Source organism: Lithobates pipiens, unplaced genomic scaffold (genome assembly GCF_037356315.1).
Source record: "Lithobates pipiens isolate NorthernLeopardFrog02 unplaced genomic scaffold, aLitPip1_a1.2 Scaffold_19, whole genome shotgun sequence".
In the NCBI taxonomy this organism is placed as follows: Eukaryota; Metazoa; Chordata; class Amphibia; order Anura; family Ranidae; genus Lithobates; species Lithobates pipiens.
In genome coordinates, this window is record NW_027507764.1 from 480,012,048 (window position 1) to 480,026,463 (window position 14,416).

Here is a 14,416-nt window from a genome sequence, read left to right on the forward strand (position 1 = left end):
GCATGCCAATCAGTGATGCCCATTGTGGGCACTGATTGGCATCCATTATGGGCACTGATTGGCATTCATTATGGGCACTGGCTGGCATCCCTGGTGGTCTAGGGGGCATACCTGGTGCTGGGCATCTCCTGGTGGTCTGGTGGTGTCCCTGGTGGTCCAGTGTGGGCATCCTCGGGGGGGCTGTGCTGACAATCGATCAGCACAGACCCCCCCTGTCAGAGGAGCAGCCGATCGGCTCTCCTCTATTCACGTCTGGCAGACGCGAGTGAAGAAAAGCCGATCACCTGCTCTTCCTATTTACACTGTGATCAGCCGTGATTGGACACGGCTGATCACGTGGTAAAGAGTCTCCGTCGGAGACTCTTTACTGAGATCGTAGTTGCAGAGTGTCAGACTGACACCCCGCAACAACGATCGCCGCGATGCGCGCCCCCGGGGGCACGCAGCGGCTTAATATCCTGATCACGTCATATGACGTCCGGTCAGGATATTACAACCACTTGGCCACCGTCATTTTGCTATATGGCGGGCAGCAAGTGGTTAAGATTTAAAAAATAAAGACTAATTTGAAGATTTATACTATTTAAATTTGTCCTAGAATTAAGCTGATTATAGATGATGGATCAAAATCCATCATCTGATTTTGATCAATATGTAGGCAGCTCTGTTTGACAAAAATTGACCATTAGATGGACTTTTGTGAAACTGGCTTGTAAAACTGTTTTTGATCAGCTGCTGCATCCACTGATCAGTGTAATATGACAGTGAGTGGAGTGTCCCATTGTCGGAATACAATGTCCTGGGGGGGGGGGGGGGGGACTTATGTAAATGGAGAAATTTGATTTTTTTTTTCCCGCCTGCTGGCTAAACAAAAAAAAAGAAAAACGACTCATTTATGGCCAGGTCTAGGCTGCTGCAGATAGGACATTCATTTGAGGAGACAAGCTGAGAACTTATCTCAGACGACACCTCTAGGGATGCCTCAACTGTCTCTATGAACATGGGGGTAGCAGGCATGCAAAAGGGTCACTACAATTGTTGGTGGATGGGACATATCACTGAGAAGTTGGATTCCCTAAAAACTATGCAACAACATCTGACCAAAAGTTAATTTATTTGACAAATGTATACCTACCTCATCTGTGCAGCCTATCAATGTGTTATTTTGAGCAAAATAGCGAATAGTGATAGTTGTGTGTTAGATTAGTGGCCAGGAATATTTCTGTTTCTTTCTAAATATGGCACCCTGCCGTAACTCCTTCATTTTAAATATATGCTCTTCTGAGGTTTCCCTGACATATGAACCAATTCATATATGAATTGTATTCAAATCCTTTACAAAACCTTGTTTCTAAAAAATGGGCGAGTTATGTAGTGACTAATTATTAAACATAGCCATTAAAAATCACTCAAGCTTGTTCCCATCTCCCCAAACCCCAATGTCTCTCTCTACATGTCAGTAAGGTTGCCAGTTACAATAAAGTATAACTAAAGGAAAACATTTTATTTTTTAAATCTTGCATTGAGTAAGGGAGGGTTGTAACCTCTGTCAGGTGTTTTGTCATCTAAAGCCGGCCATAGATGCTTCCAATTTCAGACGGTTCAGCAGGGACCATGTATGGACAGGTTCATTTTACCCAAGTTGATCAATCGATCAACTCTGGTAAAACCAGCACTTCGGATTTTTCATGCACTTATTGCCAGTGGCTAACGCTGCTAGCAAAAATCACAGAGTGTGTGTGTGTTTTCTCCCAGCAGAGACTGTTGCCCTCACCGAAGCCCCCCACCTCCAGGAGAACGCAATAGCTTGACCAAAGGGATTCCCCCATCAATACTTTCTGTGTTGATGGGGGAATCGAGAAATTTTCTTGTGGTAACTCGTGGTTGCATGAAAGAAAGTTGCACCATCTATGGCTTTAATCCCTTTGAAGAAATGTCCATTCACTTCCTGTCCCATAGCCACGTCAGGAAGAGAGGCCACCCCTCCAAAGTTAGTGAATTTCATGAATGTCACAACAAAACTAGTATTCCCTTTGGAGGATTTCCTCTGTTCTGGAGACCATGGTCCTGATTTGGAGATAGCAGTCACCAGGATGAATAGAGACTCTCCCTAATGGGGGTAAAGACAGCAATAAAAACCTGGCAGGTGTTCTAATACCTCTCCACTCTGTCCAAAACACAAAAATGTATGCCCTTTAGTTTTTAGTTTTTTTTCTAATATTAGATTCTATTAATGTTTGCCTTTTAGTTTTACTTTAAAGAACCAATGAGGAGGTGTGGGCAAATGGGGATATATTTGGCTATTATAGTAGAAGTTTGGGAATTGGCTTTAAAGCCAATGCGGGCAAAAATCCAGTACCTTCAAAATGTATTTGTCTTTGTCCCTTCTAATGGCGTTGCCAGACAGCACATCCACAAAAGGGTTTTCCAATCTCCCGAGCTCCAGCTTTCTTATTGTGGGTGGAACATAGCCTCCCTCCTGTGCTTGTATCCAAAAAGACTACAGTAATATGCACTGACATATCCATAGTGGCACTTAACACAGAAAACTGCCAATTGATGACATCTTGGCCCACACTGTACCGTCCAATGCAAAGTGCAATGAGCATGCATGCTCAGTAGAACCTCCAGGTGCATTGAATCCTGGGAAATGTAGTATGAGCAGAGTGGTGCATTACTTGTATTGCTTACAACTAAAACTGGAAGTTGAGAGGAAAAAAATCCCCATGACTAAGCTCCATGGGTGGAGTGAAACGCGTTGGGACATGGCCTGGTCGGAGTCCAAGCTGAGGTTGCCACGCCATTCATTGCAGCAGGACATCATAGATGTGAGACTTTCAGGGGCACCTTTCCTTTCTTGAACCTTTCCAAACCCTGCCAGCACTCTAGCAGCAGCTGCGGATGCAGTGTCTACATACCCTCTCCCTATCGAGCCTGAGTGGCACACACACTTTTCCCAGGTCACAGGAAAAGGAGTTTGTTGGGTATGTTCAGACCGATCATTTTAACACATGGAGATTTTATATGCACTTACTCTTCAGCTGCCTGGATCTACTAAAATGTTTGACATGCAGTTTTTATAAAGGGCTCTTTCACATGGGAGGTTGATTACCCAAATTCTAACAATACAGCCTGACACTGCTGTACACATCGTGGGATTTTTAACTTTGGCTTCAGCATTTGACAGGTGGCACCACCTGTCAGACTTGCCCTTTGAGATCAATGGGGTTGCCCCGCAACTGCCCAGTAAAATTGATGTTTAGCAGTTAAAAAAAAAAAAAAAACAGGCAGGTGCACTCTCTCTGAAATAAGATCCATTTTGGATCACCCTTCAGAGGGTGGTAAGCTTACTGCCCGTCTGCAAGGACAGTAACCTTTATTTTGTATTTTATTCACTGTATACTTAATTATATAAAATGGGTGAAATAAAATACAATCAAAATCTACATTTCACAGTAGTGCAATTAATGTGAATATATAATGTGAAAAAACAATTAGACATACGGTATATGCAACAAAAATGAAAAGATTTCCATAAAAAATAGTGCCTATAATATATATATATATATATATATATATATATATATATATATATATATATATATATATATATATATATATATATATATATATATATATATATATAATAATTTATATTATAATTTAATTTTAATAAATGTATTATGTTAATGTTAACTTGATTCAATTTTTTATTAATATCATGCATTTAAATGACTTAATTAATTTTGTCGGCCATAATAATATAATATACATAGTGCAAAAAAACTCAAGTCCAAAATCTGTGATAAACCGCTGCAAGGACCCTAACAGTAACCTTTATTTTCTATTTAATTCACTATATACGGTACTTCTTTATAATTGCCCAAGTTTATAGCAAGTTTATTTTAAGCAGTTGTTAAACATTTCAAAACCTCCATCATGTGAAAAGTAAAAATACATTTTTGTTGTAGCTTCATCATTTTTTTTAGCTTCATCCGAGACAATATATTTTAAAATTGGTTATTTTTTTTTTTGTATACTTATGTCCTTGCATTATACTTTTATTTAGGTATACCTTCAGCAAAGCTAGCATCGGGCAGTGGAACAGCAATAAATCGTTATCAGCCGTCTTCCCCTGCAAGCAAAAATCCTGCCATACCATCTCCACAAACAGGGTAAGGTTAAACGGATTAAGTGAGCACTCAATTCAGAAGCTTTTAGTGGAAGCTGGGTGAGGTGATGCCGATCGTTTTGATATATTATGATATGAATATAACATGATGGCTTTGCTTGCCTTTGCTCCCTGAATTATATTGATCTGTCATTAAAAGTGCTATTAGGCCATTAGTATTATCTCATCACATAACGGTCTTGCTGGAAAACCAGCATTAGATCGGTGCTTGTAGCCAATGACTGTGAGTGCTGATCATTGTATCCTGGCGGAGGGGGTTATAGAGTCCCCTGTTAGAATACGATCGCACAGCGGGAGATATTCCTGCATCATACATCATTGTGTTGATGCAGGGATCTGCCTTTTTATTTTGTTCGATCAGCTAGTTGAAGGAAAATGAACGGAATGTATATACCTGATGTATGCCATTCAGGCTTCACTACATTGCACAGTGCGGCCAGCAGTGTCCTCATACTCCATCAGTGACAGATGCCCCCGGAAAGCTGCATTAGTGAATAGCATTGTCGCTGTTCCGCCTGTGCACTGTGGTGGGGATATTTGAAAATTCAGTAAGCTATTCTTGGTAATCAAATATCGTGGCAGGTAATACAGTTTCATATACACTTATTACAGCTCTGTATCTGGATGGTACATTACTTTTCAGGTGTTGGGATCTTTGTGCCTGTAGTTTTGTGTGCAGAGCTGCTGGTGCTGAAAAAGAGAACTTAAGCCCCTTTCACACTTGTGCCACTTGTCCTGTGATTTGGGACTGCAAAGTCACATGACAAGTCTTACCCCATGAGTTCCAACGAGTACCATTCATATCTGTGCGATTTCAAGTCGCACCGACTTTAAAGTAGTCCCTGTACTACTTTGGTCCGACTTTAGTGTGAGCTGAAGTCCACAGACCTCAAGTTTACACGGGCATTCCCTGAAATCGTGGCAAACCCGCGTGACATTCAAGTCACGGCAGTGTGAAAGGGGCCTTACCCTAAGGCTCCATTCACACTTGAGCGTTTTATAGCTTGAAGCCTGAAGCTACAAAATGCTGGAGGGGAAAAAAAAAATTCTTTATGGAGATCGTTCACATCTCCACTCCAAAATGCCTGAAGCCAGAAGCCCCAAAACGCCTGAATCTCAAACAAGTTTTGGAACTTTTTAGTTTTTTAGGCAGATTTTGGCGTTTTTCGGCTCTTTACATTGGTGACTCTTTTGACTTGTACAAAATTGCGGTTTAAAAAAGTGGTAAAAACGCAGCTAAATCGTGGTAAATTTGTGAGATTTTCTGCCTGAAAACGCTACACTCAGGTGTGAATGGGGACTTAGGCTTCGCCATACTAACTTTCTCTGTAACCCTAATACTAACACGCATTTATGAAATCTTATCACAATCTTCCTGTGCCAATAATCTAGAGAAGTAGCGTGCACCACATTAACTAAGCAGATAGATCCAGTTCTCTTTGTATTGCTTCCTTTGTGTGAAATCCCTTGGTTCCCTGCCAGTCCCTCTGCTTTCCTAGTAAAAACTGACCACGCTAAGCAGGAGAACACATTGTGGTCAGTTCTCTAGCTGTACTGGGAACTCAGCCTGCTCTCCTCCAATGAACAGACTTGTCCTGACAACCCCCCCCCCCCCCCCCCCTCGCCACTTACTGGTAAACTCAGCCTGCTGCTGTTTCTCCTCCCCCAGCTCTTATGCAGCTGAGAACAGAGGGGGCAGGGGGAATGTGATCACTTACAAACTTATAAAAAAAGGGCAAAAAAGGTATTTCTAATGTGACTTTTTTTTTCATATCTATACACAAATGTTTTGCCTTTTTGTTTCAGTTTTAAATTGAATGGGCTGTAAAAGCTGAGTACAGGGTTTTTTTTTTTTGGTTTTTTTTTACTGAGCTAAAATACAGCCCATTAATTGTGCTTATGCACACAGGGGCGTAAACAAGAGCCGTGCATTCTTCAGTAAAAAAAAAAGAAAAGAAAAATCTGCATTTTTGGTCAGTAATTTATGCCTAATGCAGGCAAATATGCGTGATTGCGCACAAAAGTGTGCGAATTCGCGCACATGGCCATTTACATATTCTTCAGAACAAAAAAGTGAGAATAAGTTGTGCGCGTGAATTTGCACAAACACAAATGCTTGCAAATGTATACAAAAAAAAAAAAAAAAAAAACAAGTTGATGCTCAAAAAGAAGTATTGTGTGCAAGAGGACTTACAAGGTGAATGTTTACAATCATTTTTGAAGTGGAAGTCCACCCTAACACCTATATTCAGTATTGCCTGTGGTCTTCTTGCAGCCCATCTATTCCCTATTACTAACTTACTATTGTGCCTCATGCACACTGAAGCTGATACATTTCTGTTTTTGGGAGTTTGAGCGTTTTTTTTGTTTTTTTTAAAACAGCTCTCAATCTCCCCTCTATGCTGTTCTATGTGTCCATGCACATATGGAAATTTTTTGAAGTTTATCAGCAGGGGAGTTCATGGGCTGTTGTCTGAACGCACTAAAATCGTGTTCAAGAGCAGTTCTTCTGAACACAAAAAACGCTGTAAAATGCACATAAACGGTCATAAAAGCACTTTTATCAGCGTTTTTTACATTGCAGAGCTGAATGTAAGTTGGGTGTAATTAAAAAAAAAAAGCCTGAAAACACTGACGCTAAAAAAGGTGCATAAATGCGCTTTTAAAGCCGCGTTTTCCTGCCAGCAATCCGACATCCAGAAAGCCTTTTTTGAACGTCCTCCATGGAGCCTTAGAGATTAGCTCGAGCGTCCTCCAAAACTCATCTCTAACTCAATATCCCACTTTTTGTGTACTTCAATAAGCTGTGGGCCAGGCCATTCCCCTCTGCAGGTGACTGAGCTATACATTGATGTCTTCAAATTTTATCTAGGTCTGGACTTTGACTGGGCCATTTGAACACATGAATATACTTTGATCTAAAGTAACCATTCTATCGTAGCTTTGGCTATACAGGTTTTCTTCTAAGATTGCCCTGTATTTGACTCCATCCATCTCCATCCATCATCCCATCAACTCTGACCAGATTTTTTTTTATAGTTTTCTACAATTTTATATTTATTTTTAGTGGATGGTGTCAGTTTTTTGTCTTTTATTATGTTATTTGTTTTACAATTATTATTGTTTTTTACAATTTTACTTTTTTTTATATTTTTTTATATTTTTTTTCACAGTGCTTCTTACTGGTGGGGTGGGATGGAGGTTTGGCAGTGGATGGTGTCATTCATTGTTTATTTTTTTTACAAATTATTCTTATTTCTTTTTTTTTTTCAATTCAATGTCTTTTTGACTTTTTTTTTTTTGGGGGGGGGGGGGGGCGGGGTTTGAGGGTGGACAGTGTAAGTAGGTTTTGTTTTTAATTTTATATTATTTTATAGAATTTATTTTTGTTTCGTTTTTATTACAATTCTTTTATTTATATATATATATATATATATATATATATATATAATATATCTCTATCTATATCTTTAAATAGAGTGTGGAAGCATTCAAATCCTGTCAGATTTCTTTTTAAAAGGTTTTAAAGGCGAGTTTGTGCCAATGAATCCCGAAATGGGGTTTACACCCATGGGTTATAATGGAATAAGGTGTATCGGGATACTTTAGGTACTGCTCAGGCAACCTCCGGACCTCCTCTGATTGGGATATGAAAAACAAGAATAGCACCACTCCTCAGGTTGGAGTCCAAATATAAAACGTATTCCAATAAAACAGTCCAATTTAGTTCATACTTTTATTCTAGGCATTTTGGAGGCCAGAATAAAGTGAAGTGCCACCTTCATCAAGGCATGGAATGTTTAAAAAAAAAAAAAGGAACTTCAGTCATTTATTCCACTTTCAATCTATTAAATCTTCTGCCCTTGTTGTTTTTTTTTTCTACCAGTAAATCCCTTATACAGCCCACTTCCTGTTCCTTATCTGGTGAAAAGCCTAGGCTTATGACCTCATGCACAGCTCTCCCTCTCATGTGAAAGTTTGCCAGGAAGGGAGGGAGGATGAGTCATAAGAGGGCCAATCAGAGCTGCAGGTGTGCCTCTGTGTGTGTGTGTGTGTGTGTGTGTGTGTGTGTAAATCCAGGAAGTGAACAGGCAGCAGCTTCAGCTGCCCACAGTTAAAATGGATGCAGCCAGACTCAGTGGGGGGAGAATTCTGCAGCATATTTGGCAAGTACAGAATCACAGTATATATAAAATAATATGCAAAGTGGTTGGAGGGAAGCTTCAGAATGGCCAAGATGTTTTTATTACCAATTATGTGAGCAGACTGCAGTTCCTCTTTAAACCACCCGCCTCCATTATATGGCAGCACTTTGAAGAGGAATATCGCTGTTATGGCAGCAGCTAGCTGCCATAACCCCGGTATACTCTTCTACAGCGGACGGTCTGCTTTCAGATAAAAGTGGTCTCTGCAGTGGATTTGCCACAAGATCACTTTTATCGGTGGCGGGAGAGGCCTCCCGCAACGCTTCGGTGGTTTCCGCCGCTTACCGGAGCTGCCGGTAGCGGCAAAGGCGATCGGGTCCTTTCCCCAGCTTGGCTGACTGCCGAGTGAGGGTAAGATGGCCACCATTGGGACAGTCGCACGTGTGAGTGGCCCTAAATGCAGGAAGCCTGCGTTTGGGGCCACTAATCCGCACAGATGTCAGATTGACATGAGTGGCTGTGCCCATGCAGCTTCTGCATCCCAATAGCCACAAATGGTCTGCCCGCGCAACACCTGCCTCCCATTCAGACTATGGCACTATCAGCTGTTGTAGCTCAGTGGAAAATCACTAGGTTTGCAGCAAGTTAGTTTATAGGGGGTACCCCAAGCCAGCTAGTATTTTAATGCCAGAGCTGTCATTTTTTTTATTGTGTTACTAAACCCAGGACCCTGCAATCACTATATCTGATCTCCCACAGTACACAGAACATGGAAATGCAATAATTTTAGTTAATATAAACGGCTAAATACTTTATATCATCAGCAGTATATAGCAGTCTTGTGACGTCTATCGGTGACTGGCTATAGCTCTGCACTGATTGTCCTATCAGGTTGCAGGACCCCTCTGTCTGGACAGTGCTGATCACATGCACTCTTCCAAAAAAAAAAAAAGAACTCTTGAGCAATGCACACCAAACTGAGCATGTGCAGCCTACCCCTTGGCTCTGTATTACCAGGAAATATATTGGGGACAGTGGAAGGAGGGAAGGATCAGAGAAGACAGGATCAAACCGCCTTTGTACACAATGCAGAAGATTAACCCCTTAGGTTCCACAGTGAGTATAACAAGCATGCTTTACTGCCTATGCTGACTGATGTTACTGTTGTGGATTTAGTAACACTTTAATGGTGGGGGAATATAGGTGAAAAATATTTATAAAACTTAATCCTTGTAAGGAATATCGTATGGGTAAAAAAGTTCTCTGAGTGCCGCTCACCATTGCACTGCTACTGTAACTCCAATCCAATATCTTTTAACCACTTCAGCCCCGGAAGAATTTACCTCCTTCCTGACCAGACCACTTTTTGCGATTCGGCACTGCGTCGCTTTAACAGACAATTGCATGGTCGTGCGACGTGGCTTACGCCCTTTTTTCCCCACAAATAGAGCTTTCTTTTGGTGGTATTTGATCACCCCTGCGGTTTTTATTTTTTGCGCTATAAACAAAAAAAGAGCGACAATTTTGAAAAAAACACATTATTTTTTACATTTTGCTATAATAAATATCCCCCCAAAATATATAAAAAAACATTTTTTTTTCCTCAGTTTAGGCCAATATGTGTTCTACATATTTTTGGTTAAAAAAAAATCGCAATAAGCATTTATTGATTGGTTTGTGTAAAAGTTATAGCATTTACAAAATAGGAGATAGTTTTATGGCATTTTTATTAATTTTATTAATTTTTTTTTTTTTTAACTAGTAATGGTGACGATCAGTGATTTCTATCGTGACTGCGACATTATGGCGGACACATCGGACATTTTTGACACATTTTTGGTACCATTGTCATTTATACAGCAATCAGTGCTATACAAATGCACTGATTCATGTGTAAATGACACTGGCAGTGTAGGGGTTAGGAGCTACATGTGACACGTCACTGATCTCTGCTCCAGATTACAGGGAGCAGAGATCAGTGACACTGTCACTAGGTAGAACGGGGAGATGCTTGTTTACATTGGCATCTCCCCGTTCTTCTTCCCCGTGAGGTGGTCGTGGGTATCCTTGCGGCGATCGAGTCCACGGGACCCGCAATCCGACTCACGGAGCTTGCCGCGGGCGTGCGCCTGCTGGCCGCCTCTTAAAGGGCAACGTACAGGTATGTGATTCTGCCTGTACGAGCCCTTCTGCCAACGTATATCGGTGTGAGGCAGTCGGCAAGCGGTTAACAAAATGTAATTGTAAAAATGTTGACAGGTTATATAATGAAACGGAAAGCCTGGCGGTGATACAAAAGGAAATGGAACAAAATGAACTGTTCATTCTGTTGTTTTGGCTGGGAATATACAGAGTGTAACAATCTTCAGCGGCAATGTAATTAAGCAGATCCAGCATGTGAATCATTCACATTCCTGGCAATTATAGAACAGTTCTGTCCCAGACAATTTAGATCAAAAGTTTAAATGAAATATTAAAGCCTAAGTTTAGTTAAAAAGAAAAAAAAAAGAAATCAGCACAAGGGACATTACTTAACATCAAGGTGATTTGTCCCTTGTGCTGATGGCTCCTGATTTGGTAGAAATAGTCTTCCCCCTGTCCATCATAATCTTCCAGTGCAGAGGGGGTTAATCAGCTGGCTGGACCTGTATGGACATTTATCAAGAACGCTGACCATGCCTGTCCTTTTCACCCCCTCTTACATTTATAGAAGCCGTACTTTAGCTTCAAGTTAACAAACAAAAAACAAGACAAAAAATAAATTACAAAAACATGTATCATTTTGCCGTCACTTTTCTATCTTCTCTTTTATATTCAATAAATGATCTTTACGTGGAAGTGGCGGTCCTTTCAATCGACCTTTCAATCAATCGTCCACCAGTCCAGAAATGTGTCCCAAATGTCTCATTGAATCGCCCCCCCCCCCCCCCCAAGATGAACTTGCATGCAAACTTGACTGTGTATATCTTGTGTGATTTCAATTGTATCTTCACTATTGCAGTCAAATTTTAAAACCTTCTTCTTCTATGTGTTTGGGATGTGTTCCCATTCACACAGTGTGCGTCTTTTTTTTTTTTTTTTATAGGGGGGAGTTTAGGACTTTAAATGAGGCACATTATATGCACCTCCATCCCGGGTACATAAAAAGAAAAAGGGAACGTGGGACTTTAAATGATGCAATTGACTTGTGGAGGTAGAGTGGTTGGTAAACATTATTTATTTGTAACAATAATATAAAACGGATAAAAAAAAGTATTTTCATATATCTACACATACACGGGCCATAAACGTAATAGATATATATATGTCAACTTGGCAGCTTACCAATGCCTGCTAATATTTCCTATTAACAGGCATTGGTAAACCATATGCAAAAGAGCTGTTAAATAGATGCACATACACATGAGTGGTTACATACTACGCAATGAATTTTGAATGTATAAAATCCTCGTTCTGTGTGTTTTACCACCGATCAGTGGGTGCCGGCGGACATCCAGTGCCCAGCACCAGTGGAAAGGCTTCTGCTGTCAACAATTACAGCAAAAGCGGCCCATCGGTAGTGTGTGCACGCCCCCTGCAGGCGTACAGTGTGTGCGTGCTTGTGTGTGTGTGAGATATATATATATATATATATATATATATATATATATCTATGAAAAATAATGTGTGATTCTGCACAGAAGAGCCACCCTGTAGAAGTAAAACTGCTAGGGGCGGTCTTTAAGTAACCATTTGACCTCCAAAAGGTTTACCCCCCTTCATTACCAGGCCATTTTTTGCGATACGGCACTGCGTTACTTTAACTGACAATTGCCGGGTCGTGTGCTGTTGTACTGAAATAAGATTTATGACCTTTTTTTCCCACAAATAGAGCTTTCTTTTGGTGCTATTTATTCACCTCTGCAGTTTTTATTTTTTGCGTTTAAAAACAAAAAATGACCAACAATTTTGAAGAAAAAAAAAACTATTGCTTTCTTTCTGCTATAAAACATATCTGATAAAAAAAAATGGAAAAAATCGAATTGGCCAATATGTATTCTGCTACGTGTTTTTGGTTTAAAAAAAAAAAAAAGATCCCAATAAGCGTATATTGATTGGTTTGCGCAAAAGTAACAGTGTCTACAAAATAGGGGATAGATCCATGGAATTTTTAAAATTTTTTTTTTTTACTAGTAATCAGCGATTTTAGCGAGACTGCCACATTGCAGTGGGACAAATTAGACACTAAGTGACAGTTTTTGGGGACCAGTGACACCAATACAGTGATCAGTGCTAAAAATATGCACCGTCACTGTACTAATGACACTGGCAGGGAAGGAGTTAACGTCAGGGGGCGCTCATAGGGTGCCTAGCCTGTGCTTGTGTACACTGTGTGATGTGTCCCGAACGTTTGGCGGACATGGCAGCGGAGCTCACCCCAGACCCGGAAGTGCAGGATCTTGTACAGACCCAGGAGAGCCGCCTTGCCACTGTATGTATACGGTCAGCAATCAGTTAAGTGGTTAATATTTTTAGATGTTGCTGGTTGCAAGGTTTTTAGAACAATGTCAGAGTGTGTCCCAAGTCTGTCTTCATTAACATAAATATTTAACCCTTTCATAGGACAGAATCTAGTTACATTGGATAATGAAGATCTGCCTGCACAGCACAGACAGGGTTATAGTGGAACTTTACTCTCCCAGGCAACATTGATTATTTTTAATCCTTATGCTGCCAGCATTTTTAAATGGATAGGAAAGCATTGATATTTACTTGTGTTAAACTCTTCTTTTTTTTTACATTCCTTGAGTTACTTCCTGGTTTCTTGCCTAGGTAAATGATGTGATACATCCCAGGAGTCTTCGGGGGGGGATGGGTTTTCTCAGCTTAGCACACTCCCCTGCATGCATGCCTGAACGAAGGGAAGATGGATTCCAGGAAGTAAATGCTACATGAATAATTTGCCCTTACTTCAAATGGCCACAGCCGGAAATACTGGGGGGGTGATTTTCAAATTGATTTCTCAACAAAATAAGACATAGAGACATGGATGGGTGGGAAGTTTGCTTTTAATATAAAAAATTAAGCTGCAATTTTTTTTTATATTTTTAAAGTTATGCTATGTGAATGGGGACATGTAAAAAATATAAACTAGGTGTAATCCCAATTTGGCTGCAAAAATGGAAATACACTTTAACCAGTTCCGGACCGCCCACCGCATATATATACTGTGGCAGTGCGGCCTGGCTGCCCAAAATCACATACAGGTATGTGATTTTGTGCATGCAGTTTTGGGCGTGTGTGCACCGCCAGAATGCTGCTTTTGCTGTGATGAGAGTGATGCAGTGGGAGCCAATCAGCGCGTTCGATGGTTGCAATGGCCAGCGCAACCTACTGATCATTCACAGGAGAGACGGATCAGCCGTCTGCTTGTGTAAACAAGGCAAATAGTGGATCTGTCAGGAAGGGAAAGATCTTGTGATTCAGCTAAGCTGAACCATGGATCTCTCTTTTCCTTCAGGCCGGGTTCACACTATAACCCGCTGTGGATCACACAGGAGCGCTGTGTGTCCCAGTTCCCCGATTCTATGCCTGAATTCGGCCCCGAAACGGAGCCAAAGACGCACAGCGTTTTTGTGCAGTGCGCTCCGCAGCAGCAACGGAGATATGTGAACCTATGCGAATTGGATGCGGAGAAACCCGCATCTAATTCGCATAGGTGTGAACCTGGCCTCAGTGTTACACTGCCCCACACAGTAAGCACCTCCCTAGTGAACATTTAATCCTTTGATTGCCCCTGGTGTTAACCCTTTCTTTGCCAGTGTCATTTATACAGTAATCCGTGCATTTTTATCCAATTTGTCCACCCCAATGTCGCAGTTTGTAGACACTATAACTTTTGTGCAAACCAATCAATATACGCTTATTGGGATTTTATTTACAAAAAATATGTAGCAGAATACATATTGGCCCAAATGTATGAAGAAATCTGATTTTTAAAGAAAAAAAAATTTTTTTTGATAATGTTTTATAGCAGAAAGTAAAAAATAAAATTTTTTTGTTTATAGCGCAAAAAAAAAGTGCAGAGGTGATCACATAA

General features: G+C 40.6%; 1 protein-coding gene across 2 annotated transcripts in view; it reads left to right on the forward strand.

Annotated features, from left to right (window-relative positions):
- The window catches only part of ZC2HC1A (zinc finger C2HC-type containing 1A), a 162,135-nt gene that overhangs the window by 59,224 nt on the left and 88,495 nt on the right, over window positions 1–14,416 (forward strand). For both annotated transcript variants that reach the window (XM_077492915.1, XM_077492916.1), the window contains exon 7: window positions 4,070–4,175. In XM_077492915.1, the coding sequence (XP_077349041.1) occupies window positions 4,070–4,175 (106 nt within the window). The remainder of the gene's footprint in view (window positions 1–4,069; window positions 4,176–14,416) is intronic.